The sequence below is a fragment of the Perca flavescens genome, chromosome 10 (assembly GCF_004354835.1).
Source record: "Perca flavescens isolate YP-PL-M2 chromosome 10, PFLA_1.0, whole genome shotgun sequence".
In the NCBI taxonomy this organism is placed as follows: Eukaryota; Metazoa; Chordata; class Actinopteri; order Perciformes; family Percidae; genus Perca; species Perca flavescens.
This window is the reverse complement of record NC_041340.1, coordinates 33,119,698-33,141,309: the sequence shown is the minus strand read 5'-3', so window position 1 is coordinate 33,141,309 and position 21,612 is coordinate 33,119,698. Positions and strand designations below refer to the sequence as shown.

The 21,612-nt window shown below is 40.1% G+C and overlaps 1 protein-coding gene across 6 annotated transcripts in view; it reads right to left on the bottom strand.

The window, feature by feature from the left end:
* Positions 1-21,612, bottom strand: part of il1rapl2 (interleukin 1 receptor accessory protein-like 2) — a 602,282-nt gene that overhangs the window by 175,197 nt on the left and 405,473 nt on the right. For 5 of the 6 annotated variants that reach the window (XM_028589415.1, XM_028589418.1, XM_028589417.1 and 2 more), the window contains exons 5-6: positions 17,194-17,380; positions 16,948-17,101 (exon numbers count right to left, since the gene is read on the bottom strand). In XM_028589415.1, the coding sequence (XP_028445216.1) occupies positions 16,948-17,101; positions 17,194-17,380 (341 nt within the window). Of the gene's footprint in view, positions 1-16,947; positions 17,102-17,193; positions 17,381-21,298; positions 21,345-21,612 lie in introns of those variants that run through there. The other variant, XM_028589419.1, reaches the window with a different exon arrangement.

Here is a 21,612-nt window from a genome sequence, read left to right as displayed (position 1 = left end):
TTCGACTCCGACCTGCGGCTCTTTGCTGCATGTCATTCCCCCCTCTCTCTCTCTCCCCTTTCTTGTCTTCATCTGTCCTGTCAAATAAAGGCCGAAAATGCCCAAAAAATAATCTTAAAAAAACTGTCCATCAACTGTGGGAAGTACCATGAATTGGTTTAGGGATGTAAACCTAGACTATGAATGCTAAAACTGACATCATGCATCTTTTAAATGTTTTACGGTGAATGACGCCTGAGCTCTTTTAAATAAATGAATCATCCTTCACAAACACCCCAAAAAACAACACCGCGATATTCTGTTCTTAGAGTTGTTTGTCCCTCTGTGTCTCCCGCCCTCTCTGTCTCGTTAGGTTGCAAAGTCATGTTAATGGGAAGTGTGTGTTTGTGTGTGTGTGTGTATGTGTGTGTGACAGAGACAGAGAGAGAGACAGAGAGAGAGAGAGAGAGAGAGAGAGAGAGAGAGAGAGAGAGAGAGTGAGAGAGTAGTAACCTCATCGAGCCCATCTGTCTTTGGAGAACAGAGCCAATTTCACAATGAATTAGGAGGTGAGTCTCTAACTAGGTCATGGGCCCTTAACGCATGCACAAAAACACAGACACACACACACACACACACACACAAAACACACACACACACACACACACACACACACACACAATACACAGTGTGTCAAATTGGGAAAGAGCAAGAGATGGAACAGGAGGAAGAGAGAATACAAGTATTAGAGATGAAGGGAAGAACGCAACACTGAAAGAAATGAAAGGGATGGAGAGAAAACAGAAGACAGAAAACAGAGTGAGAGGCAGACAAATAGAAAAGAAGAGAGAAGACATGAATAGAGAAGAGACTGATGGAGGGAGGTGAGAGACAGGCTGGAACAAATGTAGACAGTGGGTTGGAAGAGCAAGACAAAGAATTGTTTAATGTGTCCTGCGTCCTATAGAGAGGGTGTGTGTGTGTGTGTGTGTGTGTGTGTGTGTGTGTGTGTGTGTGTGTGTGTGTGTGTGTGCGCGCGCAAAACTGTCATGCAGTGGAAAGTAATGTTGCATTAGGCTTAACACTATTCCAATGAGGTTACAAATATTTTGCACCACGGCAAATCCCCTCTTTTTGTCTCTCTTCCTGCCTCTCTCTCACATGCAGACACAAACACACACAAATACACATCTTAACACAGAAATCCTCAGCAGTGTTAAATTTAGCCTGAATGCTATGTACTTTGCTAACACCCATTTTACTTTAAAATGCCTCTGAAATATGGATGAGACTGAAAAATGGCTACGGGTGGAAAGAGACTGTGGAAAAGAGAAAGAAGGAGACAGAGAGAGAGAGAGAGAGAGAGAGAGAGAGAGAGAGAGAGAGAGAGAGAGAGAGACTGGGGTTATAATGAAGAATTGGATGAGACGAAGTATGCAGAAGAACAAGATTAGACGGTGATGTCACATACAGGAGATTTAGAAAATGGCTGCTAACTGGATTAGCTCACAGATTTAGCATAGAACAGAGAGAAATAAAGTCACAGAGCACAATGTAAAGGTGGGAAAAGAGGGAAGTGGAGGAGAACAGATGCTTATTCGCTCTAAAAGGCGTAAATTGAGGCGGACACATGAGAATGAGTTGCAAGCTTTTCAATTTGTACTAAAAAAGCTAGCATGTAGCTAGTGGGTACAGCGAACGCCTGTAGTCTGTGGCCTACAGTTGGTTCACTGGTTGTTTCTGGCATATAAACACAAACTGGTGTTCACATTTACCCGAATTACAGTAAATAATCAATGGAAATGCTGTGTCAGCAATGCCTAAGAGTTTTAGTGACACTAAAACCAGTGCCAATTTTCAACAACGTGGAGTGAAATTCTCTTTTTGGAGGGGCTTTATCACGTATGATGTAAAATATTTCAAGGAGGCAGAAACATCCGCGATAAAATGCTGCGACTATGTAAGTCCTGTTTTGTTTTTTGCCTCTAGCCAAAAATAATGGATGTGAATGCCATTTTACTGACACTGTTATTTCCATAGACAGTATAACATGGACCAGATCTCGTTGCTCTAGACTTAGAGAGACAACGTGGATGTGATGTGAGCAACGTGTCTGAAAGTTGTAAGTCTTCTGGTAGCTGTGCCAAGAGAAATCTCAATCATTCCCAATCTTGCAGAGATAGAGAGTGTAGGTATATGTAATGGAATGGAAATTGATTTATTTGAAACAGGGACAATGCACAAATAAACATTAAACTTGTTAAACAAGAGAATATGTCTTGGGCCAGGTTATAGCAACAATTGCTAATTTCCACCTGTAGTCCCTGGGCAGGTATGACAAATTTAAAAAAACAATTAACAATTTTAAACAATAATATCACAGAACTATATATAAATGACATGATGTCCATAGTAATTAAGGAGATAACTTGGACACAGGCTAATTATTGCTAACTAAAATGCTAGTTAACATTAGTTATTTAACTTAAACAGCTAATGTAAGTCCAAACTGCCTGCGAGCTTCTCCTGTACTGTACGGTAATTCCTCTACTATGCCACAGTAAATCACTTGGTTATGATACAATCGTTAGCCTATTTTTACAAAAACGTCTGCTACGCGGCCATAACGTGAGATACAAGGTAATGGAGCCTTTTATACATTATCCCGTTTCTTTAGAAATAAACAATGGACAAATAGAGTCTTTAAACGCTTCAGATGTAAAGTTATTCGCTGTCAAAGTGACGTCAAAATGAATGGCAGTCAAAATGGCGCCATAGGAGGTTCGAGTTGGGTAGAGAGGCTTACCCCCTTGGTCATTTCAGATCTCAGTGAGGACATTTTACATAGGGGCTACTTCTTAATATTGCCATTAAAACGGTATGCAGTTATATCTGTGGATTTTGTGAAGAAGTAATTGCTGTTGATTTTATTTTGCCCGCTTTTTTGCTCTGTTAGCACCACAAATTTATTCCATTCCTCTAATTTGTATTAAAGGTGGAAGCAGAAAGAGACAGATATCACATAGCACTTGAGGTCCCAGTAATTTGTGTGAACTGACCTTTGAATTTAGCCTGGCTCCGCCCTCCTACGTACTTCCGCTCAATTTTCATTTTCCTTCAGTACTATTTCTGGGTATAGCGGTATATTCGCGGGTTTTCTCCAGCCAAATATTTGGCGGTCCAATCAGCGAACAGAGGGAGTGGCTGAGAACGATGACGTTGAGGCCGTGCGCTAGTTTGAGTTGTAGTTCCGTAATGGCGGTGGAGAAAGATGCGAGCGAAGCCATTCGGTCCGTTGTGGCAACACTGCCAAATATCCAGAAGTTAAAGCCCGAGCGAGAACTCGTGAAGGAGTTGGCTAAGGCGAACGCTAGCGATGCTAAGCCGATGTCAGGACCAAACGTTAGCGATTGGTTACGGCAGATCCAAAGTGGCTCTGGGCAGATCCAATAGTTTTAAACTAGAACAGAGTACCCGCCTTCAAGGAAGTTAACACTTGTCAATGGAGAGTGGCCAGACTCTCTGTACACATGAAATGGACCAGAGTCTGGTAGGAACAGGCTAGTTTGAAATGGGCCAGATTACGGTATTTTAGAAACAACAAAGTTCACCAAATGTCATCCCAAATATAACATGAAAATTTACCTTCCCTACCAGCTACAAGGGCACCCAGATTAACAATGTTTTCAACAATATATTTGAATCAATATTTGCTGGAGCATACAGTAATTGAGCTATGTACACTATTTTAGTTCTGCTTTCACATTACATTTACTGTCAGTAATGGTCTAAATTGAACAGAATTTGTGCATAATCTCTGTGGTTAGGTTACATGCCCCATTTAAATGTATGTCAGGAGATCTTTTAAAGAAGACATATTGGGGACAGATTATTAAAATCACAACATATGGCATGTCTTCAGTGATATCCTTGGTTTGCTTTTATTATCCGTTTCCTAAGATGTACAACCAGCTGTCCACACATTTTGATTTCATCCCCGTGTTACACACACCTAAAGATAGGAGCACACATACAATACTCGTTTGCTTGCACACACACACACACACACACACACACACACACACACACACACACACACACACACACACACACACACACACACACACACACACACACACACACACACACACACACACACACACACACACACACACACACACACACACACACACACACACACACACACACAGCTGTGGTGCGGTATGTAGCAGATTGCTCCTGAAGGCAGCTCAGGGCTGATGGAGCTCTTAACTGTGGGATATGACTGATATAAGATTAGAGAGTTCAGCCTGTCTGTTTCTCGCACTCTACATCTTTCTCTCTGCATTTGCTATCAGTCTATCTTTTAGTTAGTACATCTTACATCCATTTATCTATATTTTGAAGTGTATGTCTCCCCACAGCTTGACTTTAAAACTCGAGATGTAACAAGACTCTAGAGTCTACAGCCATGCTAGCGGCTCTGTGAGGATGCACTTAAGCACAGCTTTGAGCTAAATGCCAACATCGGAATGACAGAGCCAGATTCTTCATTAATTCCCCTTTCTACATTTATTTCACTCAGTTGTCCTTAAGTCCTTAATGGTTTCTTTCTCTTTGTTCTGTTTTTTGGAATCCTTTTTTAATTTTCTCCGTTCCTCCCCACGTCTCTCTCCCTCTTCTCCACTCACTCCGAGTGATCTCTGCTCTGACCCGATCAGACCTGTTCTACCCAACCAACCATGCATTTGCTTTATTCCTTTCTGTGTCTGTGCACTTAAGTATATTTGTGTGTCTCCCTGTGTGATCTATTCTTTGGCTATTGGCCCCCAGGCTACAGCAGTGATACGATATGACTCTGTGTACACACACACACACACACACATACACATACACATACACACACAAAGACCAAACAGCAGCAGACAGAAACACAGTGTCATAAAACAACATTATAATAATAGTAGTGAGATGTTTATTTTTAGGCTGGTTGACTAAGGTTCCATAAAGCATGTGATGTAAGCCTTTCCTCATGTAATAGCCTCTGTAATTCATTCATAAGTGGCTGATGTTGTCAGCGCTCCTTGGTCAGATTCTGACTTTGCAATGATCAGCATTATTCTAATTAATAACTGATGTGAAGCTGGCAGACGTACTATTCCAGAAGTAGTAGAACTGTAGAAGTAATCTATTGGGATCCTAAGAACATTTTTTTATCTTAATAAAACTTGCATTAAAATTTCATTGCATTGTAATTGTTTTTTAATATAGTCTCGTATGCCCTAATCAAGCTTTTAGTCTTCCACTCATGAGCCAGATCTGTATATTTTAAAGCCTTTATGCATAGGATGTGAACATTTCTAACTATGGCTACTTTTAGTAATAGCATCAAAAAAAAAGGAAAAGACATACAGCATACATCGACATATGCCATCACGCCCCTCCCCCTCTCTCCCACAATCAGGACCTGGGGAGATTGACATGGAATGGGCTGAAGGCATCACATAGACTGCCCCAAAATCCAATAAAATCACTTTTGAAGATGCTATAATCACACAGGGTTTTAACTGTGAATACCCGCTGATACTAGCCTGCCGTTGCCAGAAAGAAATCCAAAAATACAAAGTAGTCTGGAACCTCTCCATTTATTGTTCTTTCCAAGAGCCATTATCATAGACCAAAATGCCTCTGGATGCAGCTGGATAGACCTACAGCCAATCAGAGAAATACATCTATGAACAAGTGATGCTGTTTTTGCCATCGGAATTTGAAGAAAGGTGTTTCTAATTAGCCTGACTTCGCCAGACCAAATCACGAATTCGATAGCGGCTTCAACATAAAGATGCACATCAGCTGCATCCATCTTGGCGGTTTTCAAAAATGTCTGAATGGCGCTCCTCTTGTCTCAAACACGCCTGTTGACGGTTGTGATTGGCCCGGCAGATTATTATTAGTTATTGGAAATCTGTCCAAAGCAGAGGGGGAACCAGATGCATCTGCCAGGGCAAATACAACATGAGCTTGTAGATTCATCTACTAGGTCCAGCTGCCTTTTGTATTTCTGTCCATTATACTGTATTGGCCTGAATCTTTTTTTTATTATCAAATTTGAAAAAATGTGGTATTTTCGAGGACTAGCCATGTCTTTTATCAAGTTTTCAAGTTAAAAGGGCCCTATTTTAACGATCTAAGCGCCTTGCGCAGGTGAATTTACGGCATGTCCAAATCCATTGCTGCTAGTTTGACGGCGGAAAATAGGGTCCGTGCGCCGGTCTTGCTGTTAAAATAACAATGAAATGCTGCGTTATTGACTTTAGACCAGGTTTTTGTTGGTCAATGGCGCGATCACTTCCCGCTGCCTCAAGATAGCAATACGCCAAGAATGCACCTGAACACACCTCCCTGTAAGACCAGCACGCCCATGGGCGCACAGATGGGAGCAGGTGCATTTGCTGTTTAAACGACGTTGGTCGCTGGACAGGAAAATGACAACTGCGTCAGTCTTAACCCTTGTGTTGTCTTCCCGTAAACCTTGAAAATAATTTTTTTTTCAACATTTTTGACACCTTTTTTGCACGTTTTGTTCTTGCTTTTTCCAACGTTTAAAATTGTTAAATTTTTATTCTACACATTTTCAGCGCTTATTTCTATGTCCCATATTTTCTGATATAAAACAAAAATTGAGAACGGGTCAAAGTGACCCAAAGACACTTGCGTCGGGCTTTGCGTCGGGCTTTGCGCTGCGCCGGGTGCAAGATAGTGCCCAAAGTGTGTTTTTTAGAGTTAGTCAGCCATAAAAGTGTTTAATCAGTCTAGTTTACTGTACAGGAGTTTCTGGCAGTTTGCGTGACGGGTTTGGCTGCAGCAGAGGAAATGAATTCCTGACGACTTAAAATGAGTAGAAAGAGCAGGAACAGACTGGGACTGAATCATCCGTCAGGCGGCCAAGAATCACTGTTGTCACAGAATGTCATGATACGGAGCTCAAACAGACAGTCAGACAAATGATAACAGCCACAGAAAAAAAATTCTGAATGCTTCCAAGAGCCCGACAAGAGAAGATGTGAATAAAGGACTGATAGACAAGCCACACAGATGTGGGATTTACTTCTATGGCATTTGATGTTTCATTTTGACAAAATAAAACAGATTAATCTTATTATCAGGGCAAATATGGTACATCTGTGGGGTACCACACCTAGCCTAGAGCAAAGGTCTTCAAATTCTGACACTGTGGCGCAGGTTGCATGCTATGATTTGCTAATACTTTACAAATCACAAATGAATGCCTTGATCCAGTCCAAGAAAACCCTGTTTAAGGTTCTTGTTAAGGAAAAACAGCACAACTGGTATTCATATACGTGAAGAAGGTTCAGGCAAACAGTACAGTTAAAACTCAATGTGTTTTTTCCTGCAGGGTCGTCCCCCACTCTGAAGTTCCTCTCTTCCGGTCGGTGTATTTAAACGAGAGATGAACCGAATCCAGGATTCGGGTTAAGATTCGGCCGAATATTGGGCTTTTTGACAGGGCTCGGTTTCTGCCAACCCTTAGAGTCGTTTTCCATTGAACCGTACGCTTGCTCTACACGCGCTAAGCTGGTCGACGTAATGACGCCGCCGTTGATTACGGGAAGGTGTTTACGTAGGTGGACCGTTCAATGCAGTAGGCTGGGAGAAAGTGAAAATGGAACTCGCGAGCAGAAAAAGCGCCGCCCGGCAGCACCCCCAGCAAAAAAAAAGGCGACCCAAGCCGAGCCATTCCCCCAACCCGTAAAGCCGACCTGTCCCGCGGTGGCAAGGACCCCAAACAGCACACAACATCGCCGCTGCCAAAACACCTGCACGTGAAACATCCGAAAGAATATGAGCGGTGCATGAAGGAACCTACAGACAGCAGCCAAAATGCAGCAACCCCAGGTACGGCAAAGAAAGGACACTCACAGCTAAAAACACAAAAACATCCTGGGCTGTAGCCGTCTCAAGTCAGAGGAATTGAACACGCTCCATTTTTTTGTTAAAGAAAGAAAATTTCACTTTATGAGGTTTTTTAACATTAATATTCATTCCCCCAGCCTGCCTATGGTCCCCCAGTGGCTAGAAATGGCGATAGGTGTAAACCGAGCCCTGGGTATCCTGCTCTGCCTTTGAGAAAATGAAAGCTCAGATGGGCCAATCAGGAATCTCCTCCTTATAAGGTCATAAGGAGCAAGGTTACCTCCCCTTTCTCTGCTTTGCCCACCCAGAGAATTTGGCCCGACCATGAGAGAGAGATACATCATGGCTTTTAAACGAGCAAAGTGGCAGTTGGTCAAGGCCACACCCCCACCCTCCACCTTGCCCCCCCTCTCTCCTCCTCAATAGCTACAGAAACAAAAATGGCTCATCCTAAGGAAAGCTCATTGGTGGACTGGCTCTAGTGGCTGTAATTCTGCACCAAGGCTGAATTTTGGGAAAGAGACTTCAGATACAGTATTAGGGGACCACTAAGGTCTATATAAAAGAGACTTCAGATACAGTATTAGGGGACCACTAAGGCCTATATAAAAGAGACTTCAGATACAGTATTAGGGGACCACTAAGGTCTATATAAAAGAGACTTCAGATACAGTATTAGGGGACCACTAAGGTCTATATAAAAGAGACTTCAGATACAGTATTAGGGGACCACTAAGGTCTATATAAAAGAGACTTCAGATACAGTATTAGGGGACCACTAAGGTCTATATAAAAGAGACTTCAGATACAGTATTAGGGGACCACTAAGGTCTATATAAAAGAGACTTCAGATACAGTATTAGGGGACCACTAAAGCCTATATAAAAGAGACTTCAGATACAGTATTAGGGGACCACTAAGGCCTATATAAAAGAGACTTCAGATACAGTATTAGGGGACCACTAAGGCCTATATAAAAGAGACTTCAGATACAGTATTAGGGGACCACTAAGGTCTATATAAAAGAGACTTCAGATACAGTATTAGGGGACCACTAAGGTCTATATAAAAGAGACTTCAGATACAGTATTAGGGGACCACTAAGGTCTATATAAAAGAGACTTCAGATACAGTATTAGGGGACCACTAAAGCCTATATAAAAGAGACTTCAGATACAGTATTAGGGGACCACTAAGGCCTATATAAAAGAGACTTCAGATACAGTATTAGGGGACCACTAAGGCCTATATAAAAGAGACTTCAGATACAGTATTAGGGGACCACTAAGGTCTATATAAAAGAGACTTCAGATACAGTATTAGGGGACCACTAAGGTCTATATAAAAGAGACTTCAGATACAGTATTAGGGGACCACTAAGGTCTATATAAAAGAGACTTCAGATACAGTATTAGGGGACCACTAAAGCCTATATAAAAGAGACTTCAGATACAGTATTAGGGGACCACTAAGGCCTATATAAAAGAGACTTCAGATACAGTATTAGGGGACCACTAAGGTCTATATAAAAGAGACATCAGATACAGTATTAGGGGACCAGTAAGGTATATATAAAAGAGACTTTAGATACAGTATTAGGGGACCACTAAGGTATATATAAAAGAGACTTTAGATACAGTATTAGGGGACCACTAAGGTCTATATAAAAGAGACTTCAGATACAGTATTAGGGGACCACTAAGGTCTATATAAAAGCATCCAAAGAGCACCATGTCATGGGACCTTTAATGATTAATGCTTTGTTGTTGTTTTTTATTGATAAGGATAAATGTTCTATTGTTAAAATTGTATGTTCATTTAAGCAAAAAATACAATGAAAATTGATTATTAAGAGGCGTTGTTTACTTCATAGGCTGTGTACTTGTGATATTACATTATCTGGGTGACATTACAGTTATATAACCAAAAGATGTATGCTGAGATGCATTCAAAACTTTGATTTGTTTAAAAAAAGTAATAAATACATATTTTTTAATTTTGACTGAAAGACAATTATATTGTTAATCACAATTATTCCAGAGAAAATGTATTGTACAGCAAAATTTTGAATTGTTACAGCTTTAGCTGACCCTTCAATGTACAAAGATATTGCGGGCGATGTAAACACATATGCATATGCTATAACTTAGAGGAGTCTATCTCTCTCTCTAAAGTATGCTAAAGTGTGTGTGAGGCCCCTAACCAACCTCCAACAGGAGAAAGTCCTGGAACAAAACCACACATGATACGCGATTTGCTCTCTGCCCACCGCTAGTAGGGCACAGAGCAAAGCGCAGAGAGCACAGCGTCATCAACGGTGGCAAGGAAGCTATTTCCCGTTGCTATATAACGACATGCTCTTATCTAATTGGTTGCGCTTTCGAAAGGTCAGCGGCAACTAGGTCAAAGTTGATATTTGAGGGCAAATCCAAGTGATGCGCGATGCCAAGGGTAGCGCAGCACATAGTTGGGCAGCACCCCTCTGCTCATAGGAAATCAATGGAACGGCCGGCGCAGAGCGGCTCTGCCGCCTATCATGTGAGGCGACTTTAATCTGCATGTGTGCGTGGGATCTATTGGCCCCCAGGCTACAGCAGTGATACTATATGACTCTGCGCGCACACACACACACACACACACACACACACACACACACACACACACACACACACGCTCGTATTCCACCACAGTACTGTTCATCATATTCACAATGTTTTGGTTTAGTTCCTATATTTTCTGGCTGCAATGTTCTGGTATTAAACGTTGCTTTATTTTGCTACTTAAAGTATCTTAAGGGGTGATTGTGTTTTGATACTCTGGCTGAAATGAATACGTGCAGCCATCGGATTTAATGACTTCATCCACATTGTCGAAATCATTTAAATATTTTGAGCCATGCCAATAAAAGTCTTTTAGATGACTCACACTTATAATTTCTGTACTCCAAAACAACTAACTTCTGGAACACCCGCTGTCTTCGGACAAGAAGTCACCCCATGAGATAGATAATCTTGTCAGACACTTTGAATAACAATCTGATTCCAAAACCAATCACTTTTAGTGGACAAAAATCGAGGGTGCACACATTGGGTTAAATTGCAGCACGGTTTGCGGCAGCCGGTCACTGCGTTCTCGCTCAATGCTGGACCAATTTCAAAGATTTTTGTTTACATCAGTCTATGCATGGGGAAATAGGGTCCAGGTTTAAAAAAAAAAACCCTCTATTTGCCTCTATGAGCTGTGAGCCACAGCTGCCGCCGCTGCTGACTGTGTTGATAAGTGGGCTGAATCAGAGGACCAAAATACAAAAACTAAATTCCAGTTGTACTCAGAATACTCACATACACTTGTCCCACGCAGCATCTTTGCCTCACTTCTCTCCCTCAAAACATCCCAGAGCTATGAATTGACAGCAGCATTGAACATACAAGTGTACCCTTCCCTCGGGTGCAGCAGTTAATTAAAAGCCATAAATGTTTAAAAAACTAACCGTAAGAAGCTTTCAATGAAGCACATTGAGAGTGTGACATTTAGAACATATCCTTCCTAGGTTTTTCCTCAATCTCACACACAACTTTGGGTGTATTTCCAGCACTTCTTTTCAGCTAAGTGTATTTTCCTGGAGTCAACATCATAGCCAGCAGCTGATCTGCAGGCTCTGCCTGTGTCTTTACTTTAATCTCCATTTAATGTTGAAAGCAGGGCGATAAAACCTGCTGCCAAGAGACATAGACCTAACTACAGGATCAAGGACAGAGATGTTTAGCCAAGGCCTAGCACACACTGACAGATGTCTTAGGGGCTGCTTTCACTGAAAATAATTTACAGTCTAAGCGTGCTGTCAGAAACACTGAGCTGAAATTGAAGAAATCCTATGCTTCCACCATGTGAGATGGATTCTTTATTACAGCAAAAGTCGCTGCTAAAATGCTGAAGTACCATGACACAGAAAATCTTACACAAATCTCTGTTTTCTTTTCCAGCCAGATAGTTTAGTCAGATGTAAAAACAAAAATGCACATACACACACATTTATATATGCACACAGACACACACCAATCTTTCCGTGGGTGCTGAGCATTGGCCTGGAATGGCCAGAGTATTGGCTCGGAGCTGTACGTGCGTGTGTGTGTGTGTGTGTGTGTGTGTGTGTGTGTGTGTGTGTGGAAATGGAGAGAAAATAGGCAGACAGAGAGAGTCAAAGATCTAAATGTGGAGAAATATAGAGAGGAATAAGAGAGGCTGAATGAGGAAGGAAAGTAATAAGAGTCAGAGAGATATTCTGGCTTCCTAGATAAATTGGCCTCACAGCACTTTGTGTGTGCAGCATCAGGCTCACACACACACACACACACACACACACACAGTTCATGCTTACATAGCGTTACAGAGTTAGTCTGTCCCCAAAATGAAGCTTAGAACAACCCAGCGAACAATCCAACGGACAGTATTTCAGTATGGGGTCATTATATTGGTGGTTGTTTGCCTTATGATGATAAAACAACCCAGAGACTTGGGTTGTTGGGCAAACCTGCTAATTTACCACACTATGTAAATTCAGACTGATGACATAATACATCTCTTTATACACATATTTGCATAATGTGTTTTCCCTTGGAGCATGAGATGTACCCACATCCTGTCTTTTCAGTTTCTCTTGTCTATTTGTATCCTGTACAACATGGTTCCCTTCCTGACTTCAGGTAACCTGGAGTTTGTTGATTTATGTCACCTGGGCACTTGCGCCATTTGATGTGTAATGCAACATCTGTATTGAAGAAATGAGTGGGCTGAATGCCAAAAGTAAGTGCTGTTTTGAACTTGGTCATACAAGCTACTGTATGTTTTGTTCCAGTGATTACATAGATGAATTTGGCTACTTCTGCTGATACAAATTGAATCCTCAGAGAAAGAGAACTACAAGTTTCCTACCCCAGTTTCCCTTTAAATATAAAAAACCCTTTTTTTTGCCAGAATGTGATCTTTTGGCTGTGTTTGTGCCGATTTGTTTGTTTATATACAGTATATATATGAACTACACTATGTTAGCAATGGTCACTACTGTCACAAACTGAAAGCATTGATCTTTTAGTATTTGATATAACAAAATACAACACTATAGTATGGTAAACCTCTTTGTAGTACTCTAACTTTTTATGTTGTAATCATAGAAATAAAATGGATAGTAAGGACATTGAGCTGCGGGGGAGGGACGGGAGCGGACCATTAGACCCAGCCCACTGTTTGGCTCATTTACCTTAAACAATGCAGCATGAAAGCACAGCGGAATCAGCAAGCCAACCATCCACTAGTTAGCTATTGCTAATTAGCTATCTTATTAACTCCGACATGCCCCCATGCCAGTCACAAATTTTGGTCAGTCACTTTTCTGTGAAAAGAAGCCAAAATTGTCACTCATCTGGCGATAGCAATGTGCCTTTCTATTGCGGATGAAGCATTAATGTTGTTAAATTTAACTAATTTAGCAGCCAGCTCTCTGTGCCTCCTAAGGGACTGTTTGGTATTTATGGAATGGACCACCGGAGGAAAACAGGGGAGGGTCATGTGTTTTTATTCTTTGTTGATGGGAGGGTCATCCAATTCGTTTTAGTCGATGGGGAGGGTCACACAACTTTTGTATTCATGAGAAGAGCAAAATTTCAAAGTGGCATGTTTGGTGTAATTTCTTTATTACAGCAAAAGTCGCTGCTAAAATGCTGAAGTACCATGACACAGAAAATCTTACACATACTGCATATTTATCCATGTAGCTCAATGTAGCTCTCTCAGTCTCGGCCCCTATCGCTAGCAGATGGGTCCCTCCCGGTTTACTCAACCAGACAATTTTGAGCTGTAGCTTTAGAGACCATGGGATTTCCCAAACTGAATAAATCCCGCTCGCACATATAAACACAAAACTGCTTTGCTAGCGTACTACCATCGTGTTGTAACTAAGACATCTGCTGAAAAAATAATTTTATTCATTAGCATGATTGCCGTACTATTTAGTTCAAAAACATCCAAAACACTGTACGAAAACATAGCAGACCAGACGCATGCTTTTATTTTGAAATATCAAAGCTCACGCCGCGGACAGCACTAAGCCGGGAGGGCATGAGACGGGAGGTCTCCAGGCTGCAGCCATACCCGACTCAAATATCCTTTCAGTCCCGGTGATTTTCAAGGCATTTGAGAAGGAAGGAGTGGCAGCATGCAAGCTCCCAAATTGACGCTCGTCTGAGAAATGGAGTTATAGATAATGTTCAGCTTTGGCAGCTTTACATTTGCTAAAATATACAATGACTGAGGAAGCCTAGTGACGAGTCCATAGCAACCAGTGTTGAATTTCTTATTATCTAGTGTGCTTTGTTGAATGTTGTTGAAGTAATGCAGTAATGCAGGAAGTGTGCCTTTAGTTTCCATGCTAATTGTGTTTCCACAACAATGTTAGTGAGTAAATCTACTGAAATGGTCACCACAACAGAGGAGTGTGATGCGTCAGATGAGAATGCAGAGGTTTAGTCACATCTGCCATGGCTGTAAAAAAAGACAATGGGCAAATGTACATCTTTGCCAAGCGCAAACCAGTATAGAAGCCATCAATAAACTGTTGGGGAGGGTCATTCCTTTTTTCCCCCAATCATTTTGGAGGGTCATCCTAAATTTATTGCTGGTGAAGGGAGGGTCAGGTCTATTTTGACTAAAGATCCCAAAACTCCTCCAGTGACCCCTGAAGTAAATAACCAACAGTCCCTAACATACTAATCTACTTCACGTTTGGTCATTACTGCAAAACCTACACATACACATCAAAACGGTTGCCGCTCTGAACATTTTCCTGCCTTATTTTGAATGGGAATGTCCTTTCTATCCATTTTATTTGTATGGTTCTAATACTCATTCCATCTTTTGAGCTCTTGCTGTCTTTTAGCAGGAGACAAAAAGGATCATATATCAACATAGCGTTTAGCACTGGTTTAAGTACAATCTAAGAAACTCCAATGTGACAACTCAACATGGTAGCCAACAGAAACTATTTCCTTAACAGTACTTACACATTAAACTCACAGGCAGATAATGTGATTTCCTATGATATCTTCCTCCACAGGAGAGTAGATGAAGGGAACTGAGGAAAAGTGGTTTTGAATAATTCCTTGACAAATGAAGCAATGCCTGTTCATATGGACTCTACTCAACAAAAAGGTTGCTGTACATCTCAACCAGAGCACAAAGTGTGAGATGAAAAAGACACGGACATTGGTTCTGGGACTCAAAATGTAAGAGATATGGAGCAATAAATGCAAGACAGCATGCTCTAAAAAGGATATTGTTCAAGGCATATGCACTTTCACTCTATGCTGCTTATCATAGCACATCACGTTATGTCAGACTAGAAAATCACTCAGTGTGTGTGTGTGTGTGTGTGTGTGTGTTTTGTGTGTATGTGAGGGTCAGCATTGCCAAACAGTGTCTGAATGTGTTTAGCAAAGGCATGGTGCATGTTACAGTGTGTGTGTCATAAAATAAGCACACCATGTTGTCATTCCTCACAGACACCAACATGCATTTTGCATATCCCCACACACACACTTACACACACAGTACAAAAGTGCAGATGGAGGTCAGCTTAAACTCTGAACAACAAAGTGCAGATGTTACTGCCGAGTCAACGTTAAGCCAAAAGCCACTAAAGCTTTAAACATTGTATGTTTACTCTGGGAATAAAACAAATAGACCAAATACAAATACACAAAATGGTGCCATGAATGTAAATGCACTCTGTTGTTTAAGGGTAGAGTTGTATTGTGCAAAGAGGAAACTTTAAAAGTGCTGTAGTAATGACAAATGATGTATTGCTGAGTCTAGGCATCTGTCAAAATAATGGATGCTCTGGAGTCACTGAGAGATCCATTGTATATTGAAAGCAAGCAGATTCCATATTCCTGCCATGGTTTAAGTCCACTCTCTGTCTTTGATGCAGTCAGTTTACCCAAAACCACTTTAAGTGGTGTAATATAATTAATCAATTCTGTAAAATGAATTGATAACATAAAATTGATAACCTAGTACTGTTGGCAAACCGCCTGAGTCTGCCTGACTCAATGGACACCAAATACTTGTACAATTTACATGTTTGTACTGTCAAAAGGCTGACAGACCCCATCCTTACCTATCTGTATTGTCCATGACCATACCATCCCAACCCATCATATCCTGTCATAGAACAAAGAAAACGTATAACATTCTCTATTACTATTGGTAATGCCTCTTCTTCTACTGCCTTTCTGGCTAGTGGTGTGCCACAGGGCTCAATTTAAGATCCACTACTGTTTTCTGTTTACTCTTAGGGAAATCATTCGCAAATATACATTTTAGTTTTTACGCTGCCAACAATGTACCAATAACACCTGGGGGAAATTGCAATATTCTCACTGTCATTAACAGCCTTGATAACATTGGCAGTTGTCAATAAATGTTACTTGGGAGTCTGACCTCAGTTTTGATGCTCAAGTCAACAAAGTTCTGGTTTCTCCACTTGAAACACTTCAAAAACTTAGATCTTGTTTACCAAGGCACCCCTGGCTGTTTCTAAGTCCAGGTTAGTAACAAAAGGCTTTGCCATGATTTAATCATCATCAATTCCTATCCAATCTTATCCTTCCCTGTCATGTTCATGACCATTCAATGCTTACTCAGTCTATTGTATAGTATCCAGTCCTGTCCCAACTCATCTAATCCCGTTGCATCATTCCCTACCCCTTTCCCTATCCTATTTTTCATGGATCCATCCACCAATGCATGTAGATAGACACCATTCATTATTTCTGGCATTAAAGACACATGTTCTTCTTATGTTGCCATCATATGCCAAAACACATCTTGATTTCTTGAATGTATACGTCAAATACATTCTCTTTTCATTTCCATGTTATATAATGATGTTTCTGAACCACATGATGTTTGATATTTCTGAACCACATACTTGTGTGTGGGACCATCCATCCATCCATCCATCCATGCACCGTGTCCTACCTGTCACTTTAAGTTCTGTTGTCCGCCGCACCAGTCTGGATCCATACTGTAACTCACAGGTGTAATTTCCCCCGTCGCCCTCCTCTACCTCAGGAATCCAGATGTGTGTATTGTTAATAGTGATAGAGCTTCTCCATTCAACCCGCTCACACTCCTGACAAGAGACAAAGACGGATCAAGTTACAACACTCTGCAGAAGACTGACTGATGTCTTTCTTACTCTAAACTTTTGTGTGTGTCTCGTACCTTATACCAGGTCATCTGTGGCTGCTTGTATGGAGCCAAATAGTCTTCTATATCAGGGCAGGTGATCATTTTCCCATGGGTTATCTCAGCTTTCTCTAGATGTCGGATTTTGCTGCTGAAGCATTTCCCCTCATCACTCTCTTCCACAGCCATCGACATGGACACTTTCACGCAGTAGGTCGAGTTCCTGAACAGATTACAAACAACATTGGGAAAATGTTTTTGTCATGTTTATGGAGCTAAATCGGGGCCAAATGTTTTGTTCATTTGAAAAAAATATATATAGTTGAAAAACTAAAGCTTGAAATTGAAAATTTAAGTTTTGGTCAAAACTTGGAAAAAATAAAACCATGTATTCAAACTAAAATAAGTGTACCAATTTTTCTTTCAGTTTGAATAAAATATAGATTCAATTCTGGAATTATTTTGAATAAATTATAAATTTTCATTTTTCACTTTTATATTTGTTTTCAGTTCCACATTTCATGTTTTCAGATTCAAAACTTATTTTTTTTACGGCTTCAAATCTTTTTTTTTCGGTTTCAGATCTGTTTTTCACTTTCAGATAACTTTTTTTTTGAGACTTTTGGCCCTGATTTTGCGTGGGGGCGTGGCTTCAACTCAGAGGGGCGTGGCAGTATGAGTGACAGCCTATCAAAGAAGGCAGAAGACTCCTCTGTCATGTTGCCTTCAGGAAATGGTGTTACTGTGAGAACTATGACTGAATGCTTTCTATCCACTATATACATGTGATTTTTACTTAACAAACTGATGCCAGTGACAAAGTTCCATTTAAAAAATTGTTTTGGACAACACATGGTACCAATTACACTATAAGAGCAATAAACTGTGCCAGATTGTGCAGTTCGGCAGGAACAATGACTTCTCCCCCTTCCATGTATGACTTATAGCACCACAGTATTTACTGGCACCAGCCCACAGGTAAGACATGTGAAAGATATTAGCATTTTTGAATAGATACTTTGCGACGTTATCCCCTCAGTGGCATTTTTTTTGTGATTAACACATAAAGGGAAAATAGGTGGACAGCTGGACAAAGCTGGCAATCAAGCATCGCTAGCACTAAAGTTAGCATTAACTAAAGTTAGTTTCACACTAGCTGGTGTTTTTACACTAATTTCAGTGTCCAGCTCAAGTTTTTTTTACTTTAACTTGTATTGGTCTTTGTTAACCTCGGTTTGTCAGAATGACCATAACTTGACAGTGGCTGCAGGGAAGAAGGTCTCTTTTTATAAAGTAGACAAATAAAACTTTACATTAATGCTCTGGCCTGATAAATTACGTTTTACACTATAACGTTACATGTAACAGCATGACCGTTATGCCTTACAAAATATGCCAAGTGGGCAAACTTTGAAGGCTTCTACCACAGCCTAACTTAAGTATTAGAATACACTAACTTGTCTTTTTGTATTTGTATGTCTTACTGTCTGTTTTCTGGACCGTGTGTGTCCGTAATAAAAGCTTTGATTGATTGATTAACAAAGCGGACCAGGACAAGTTATGTTGTTTAAACTAACCATGAAAAGGTAACACTAACAATGTTAGTTATCTATACTGTTTTACATTTATAAGGCTGTACGGCTGCAGGCAGCCACTGTCGAGTTATGGTCATTCTGACAAACAGAGGTTAACAAAGACCACTACACGTTAAAGTCAAAAAACTTGAGCTGGACACTAAAATTGGTGTAAAAACACCAGCTAGTGTGAAGCTAACGTTAGTTAATGCTAACTTTTGTGCTAGCGATGCTTCATTTCCAGCTGTCCACCTATTTTCCCTTTATGTGTTAATGACAAAAAAATGCCACTGCGGGGATAATAACCCAAAGTATCTATTCAAAAAGGATTATATCTTTCACATGTCTTACCTGTGGGCGGCGCCAGCATGTTGCTTTGGCGGAGCGGACGCTATGCTGACTGCCAAGTGAATACTGTGGTGCTACATTCAAAGTCATACATGGAAGTGGGAGAAGTCATTGTTCCTGCCGAACTGCACAATCTGGCACAGTTTATTGCTCTTATAGTGTAATTGGTACTATGTGTTGTCCAATACAATTTTTTAAATGGAACTTTGTCACTGGCATCAGTTTGTTAAGTAAAAATCACATGTATATAGTGGATAGAAAGCATTCAGTCATAGTTCTCACAGTAACACCATTTCCTGAAGGCAACATGACAGAGGAGTCTTCTGCCTTCTTTCTTAGGCTGTCACTCATAATGCCACGCCCCTCTGAGTTGAAGCCACGCCCCCCACGCAAAATCAGGGCCAAACGTCTGAAACCGAAAAAAAATGATTTGAAAGTGAAAAACAGATCTGAAACCCCAAAAAAAAGATTTGAAAACCCAAAAAAAGAAAAATTTGAAGCCGTAAAAAAAATAAGTTTTGAATCTGAAAACATGAAATGTGGAAGTGAAAACAAATATAAAAGTGAAAAATGAAAATTTATAATTTATTCAAAATAATTCCAGAATTTAATCAAAATTTTTATTCAAACTGAAAGAAAAATTGGTACACTTATTTTTAGTTTGAATACATGGTTTTATTTTTTCCAAGTTTTGACCAAAACTTGAAATTTTCAATTTCAAGCTTTATTTTTTCAACTATATATATTTTTTTCAAATGAACAAAACATTTGGCCCTGATTTAGCTCCATACATTTTCTTCTACTGACATTAGCCAACATTTAAAACATTTATTCATCCAAGAGTCAACAACAACAGTACACCTCCATTTGTCCAAAACTGGAACTCTTTGTGAAACAGTGCAAGAGCTGTTTCATGGCAAAACTATTGGTTGAAACGTCTGGGGCTATGTGGGTATTTCGGTAAAATTATAGGCCCTCTGACATCTCAGTGTTTATTAGAAAACATTGAAGGAATTACCATCCAAAAGAAATTATGGGTTGTACAATCTCTAACACACAAACGTTATTTCATAATAAATAAAACTCTGTAAAAGGTTCGTCTTTAGGCAATGTTGAGGCAGTGATGTATTCATTTTATTGCATGCATCCTATTTTCTCCCTAATGGCTTGTTTTGAAGGATCACTCTTCATCCCGGTTGAGGTTAAAAATGTCAGGGTTTGTCCACCATGACAAAGAGAAATTGTTGATATTTGGTTGTATTAAATTGCCTTTACATTTCTAACTTAAAGAAACATTGCAAAAAGAATTCTGCACACTGTCTAACTTGCAAGCTTAATGGCAACGTTTCAGTACTAGGTTAAAAAAAAAGACCTACTTGTACCTATCTTCAGCACCAGTGTCATGTATTAAATGAACTCTATAAATGTGCTACAAAACAGAGAGTAGCTAGTAGCTAACTTTGGTCCAAAACAGAGTAGCTAGTAGCTAAATTTGGTCCAAAACAGAGAGTAGCTGGAAACTAAGTTTGGTACTGCAGAGTGTAGCTTGTAGCTAAATTTGGTAAAAAAACAGAGTAGCTAGTAGCTGAATGTGGTACAAAGCAGAGTATAGCTAGCTAAATTTGGTACAACTCAGTAGCTAGTAGCTGAAGTTGGTACCTAGCAGAGTAGCTTGTAGCTAAATTTAGTTTAGGATTAATTATTTTAAAATTCAAATACATTTTAAGTTATATTTATTTATGTTTTTATTGACAATGCAATTCATTGACTATGTGTAATGTGAAAGGGACAAACAGATCACTCTTACCTGACTCTGCAGTTCCAGTTAACTCTACAGAGCGTTTTAGCATTTTTCAGTTATTTGTTTCCGGTTACAGAACACAACTTTTGTTTAACGTTAGTTTTACTGCCCTCATTAACTTCTTTTCCAGTCGAAGGGTTAGGCAGCTATTTTTCTAAAGAGCCTATTTCCCTCAGGCACTAGTGGAGACCAAAACAGAGCAGAGGATAGCGAAGATTTGACTGAAATTCATCAATACTGACACAACTCCAAACAAATACTATTATTGCTACATGTCTGCTGGTAAATGTGTGTGTGTAAATGAACCACAGTTTGCTAACGTGTTAGCCACAATAACCTATGAGGTGATAATATGTCAACGCTCCGTTTACAGTTTAATGCTACTAGAAAATATAACTCATAGAAATGTTTTTCAAACCAGTCCTAAAGCCTTCTTGTTCCGCACGGTTTACTCCTGTCTTGTGTTTGCACACTTGATACAATTAGGGGTCCAGCTCTTAATTGGATCAGGTGTGCAGTAACACAGCTGAAGCAATAACTTATAAGACGGGTAGGCTCTACGGACTTTGTTGAGAAAATGTGAGTTGTTATTTTTATTGGTGCAATGTTGGAGGATAGAGATAACACACTACACCCTGCTGTCATGATGTCACATATGACAGTTTAGCCTGGAGCCTAATCTAATGAAATAAAAAGAACAAAGTTTGAATTTTGCTATGATGTGTATGAGGC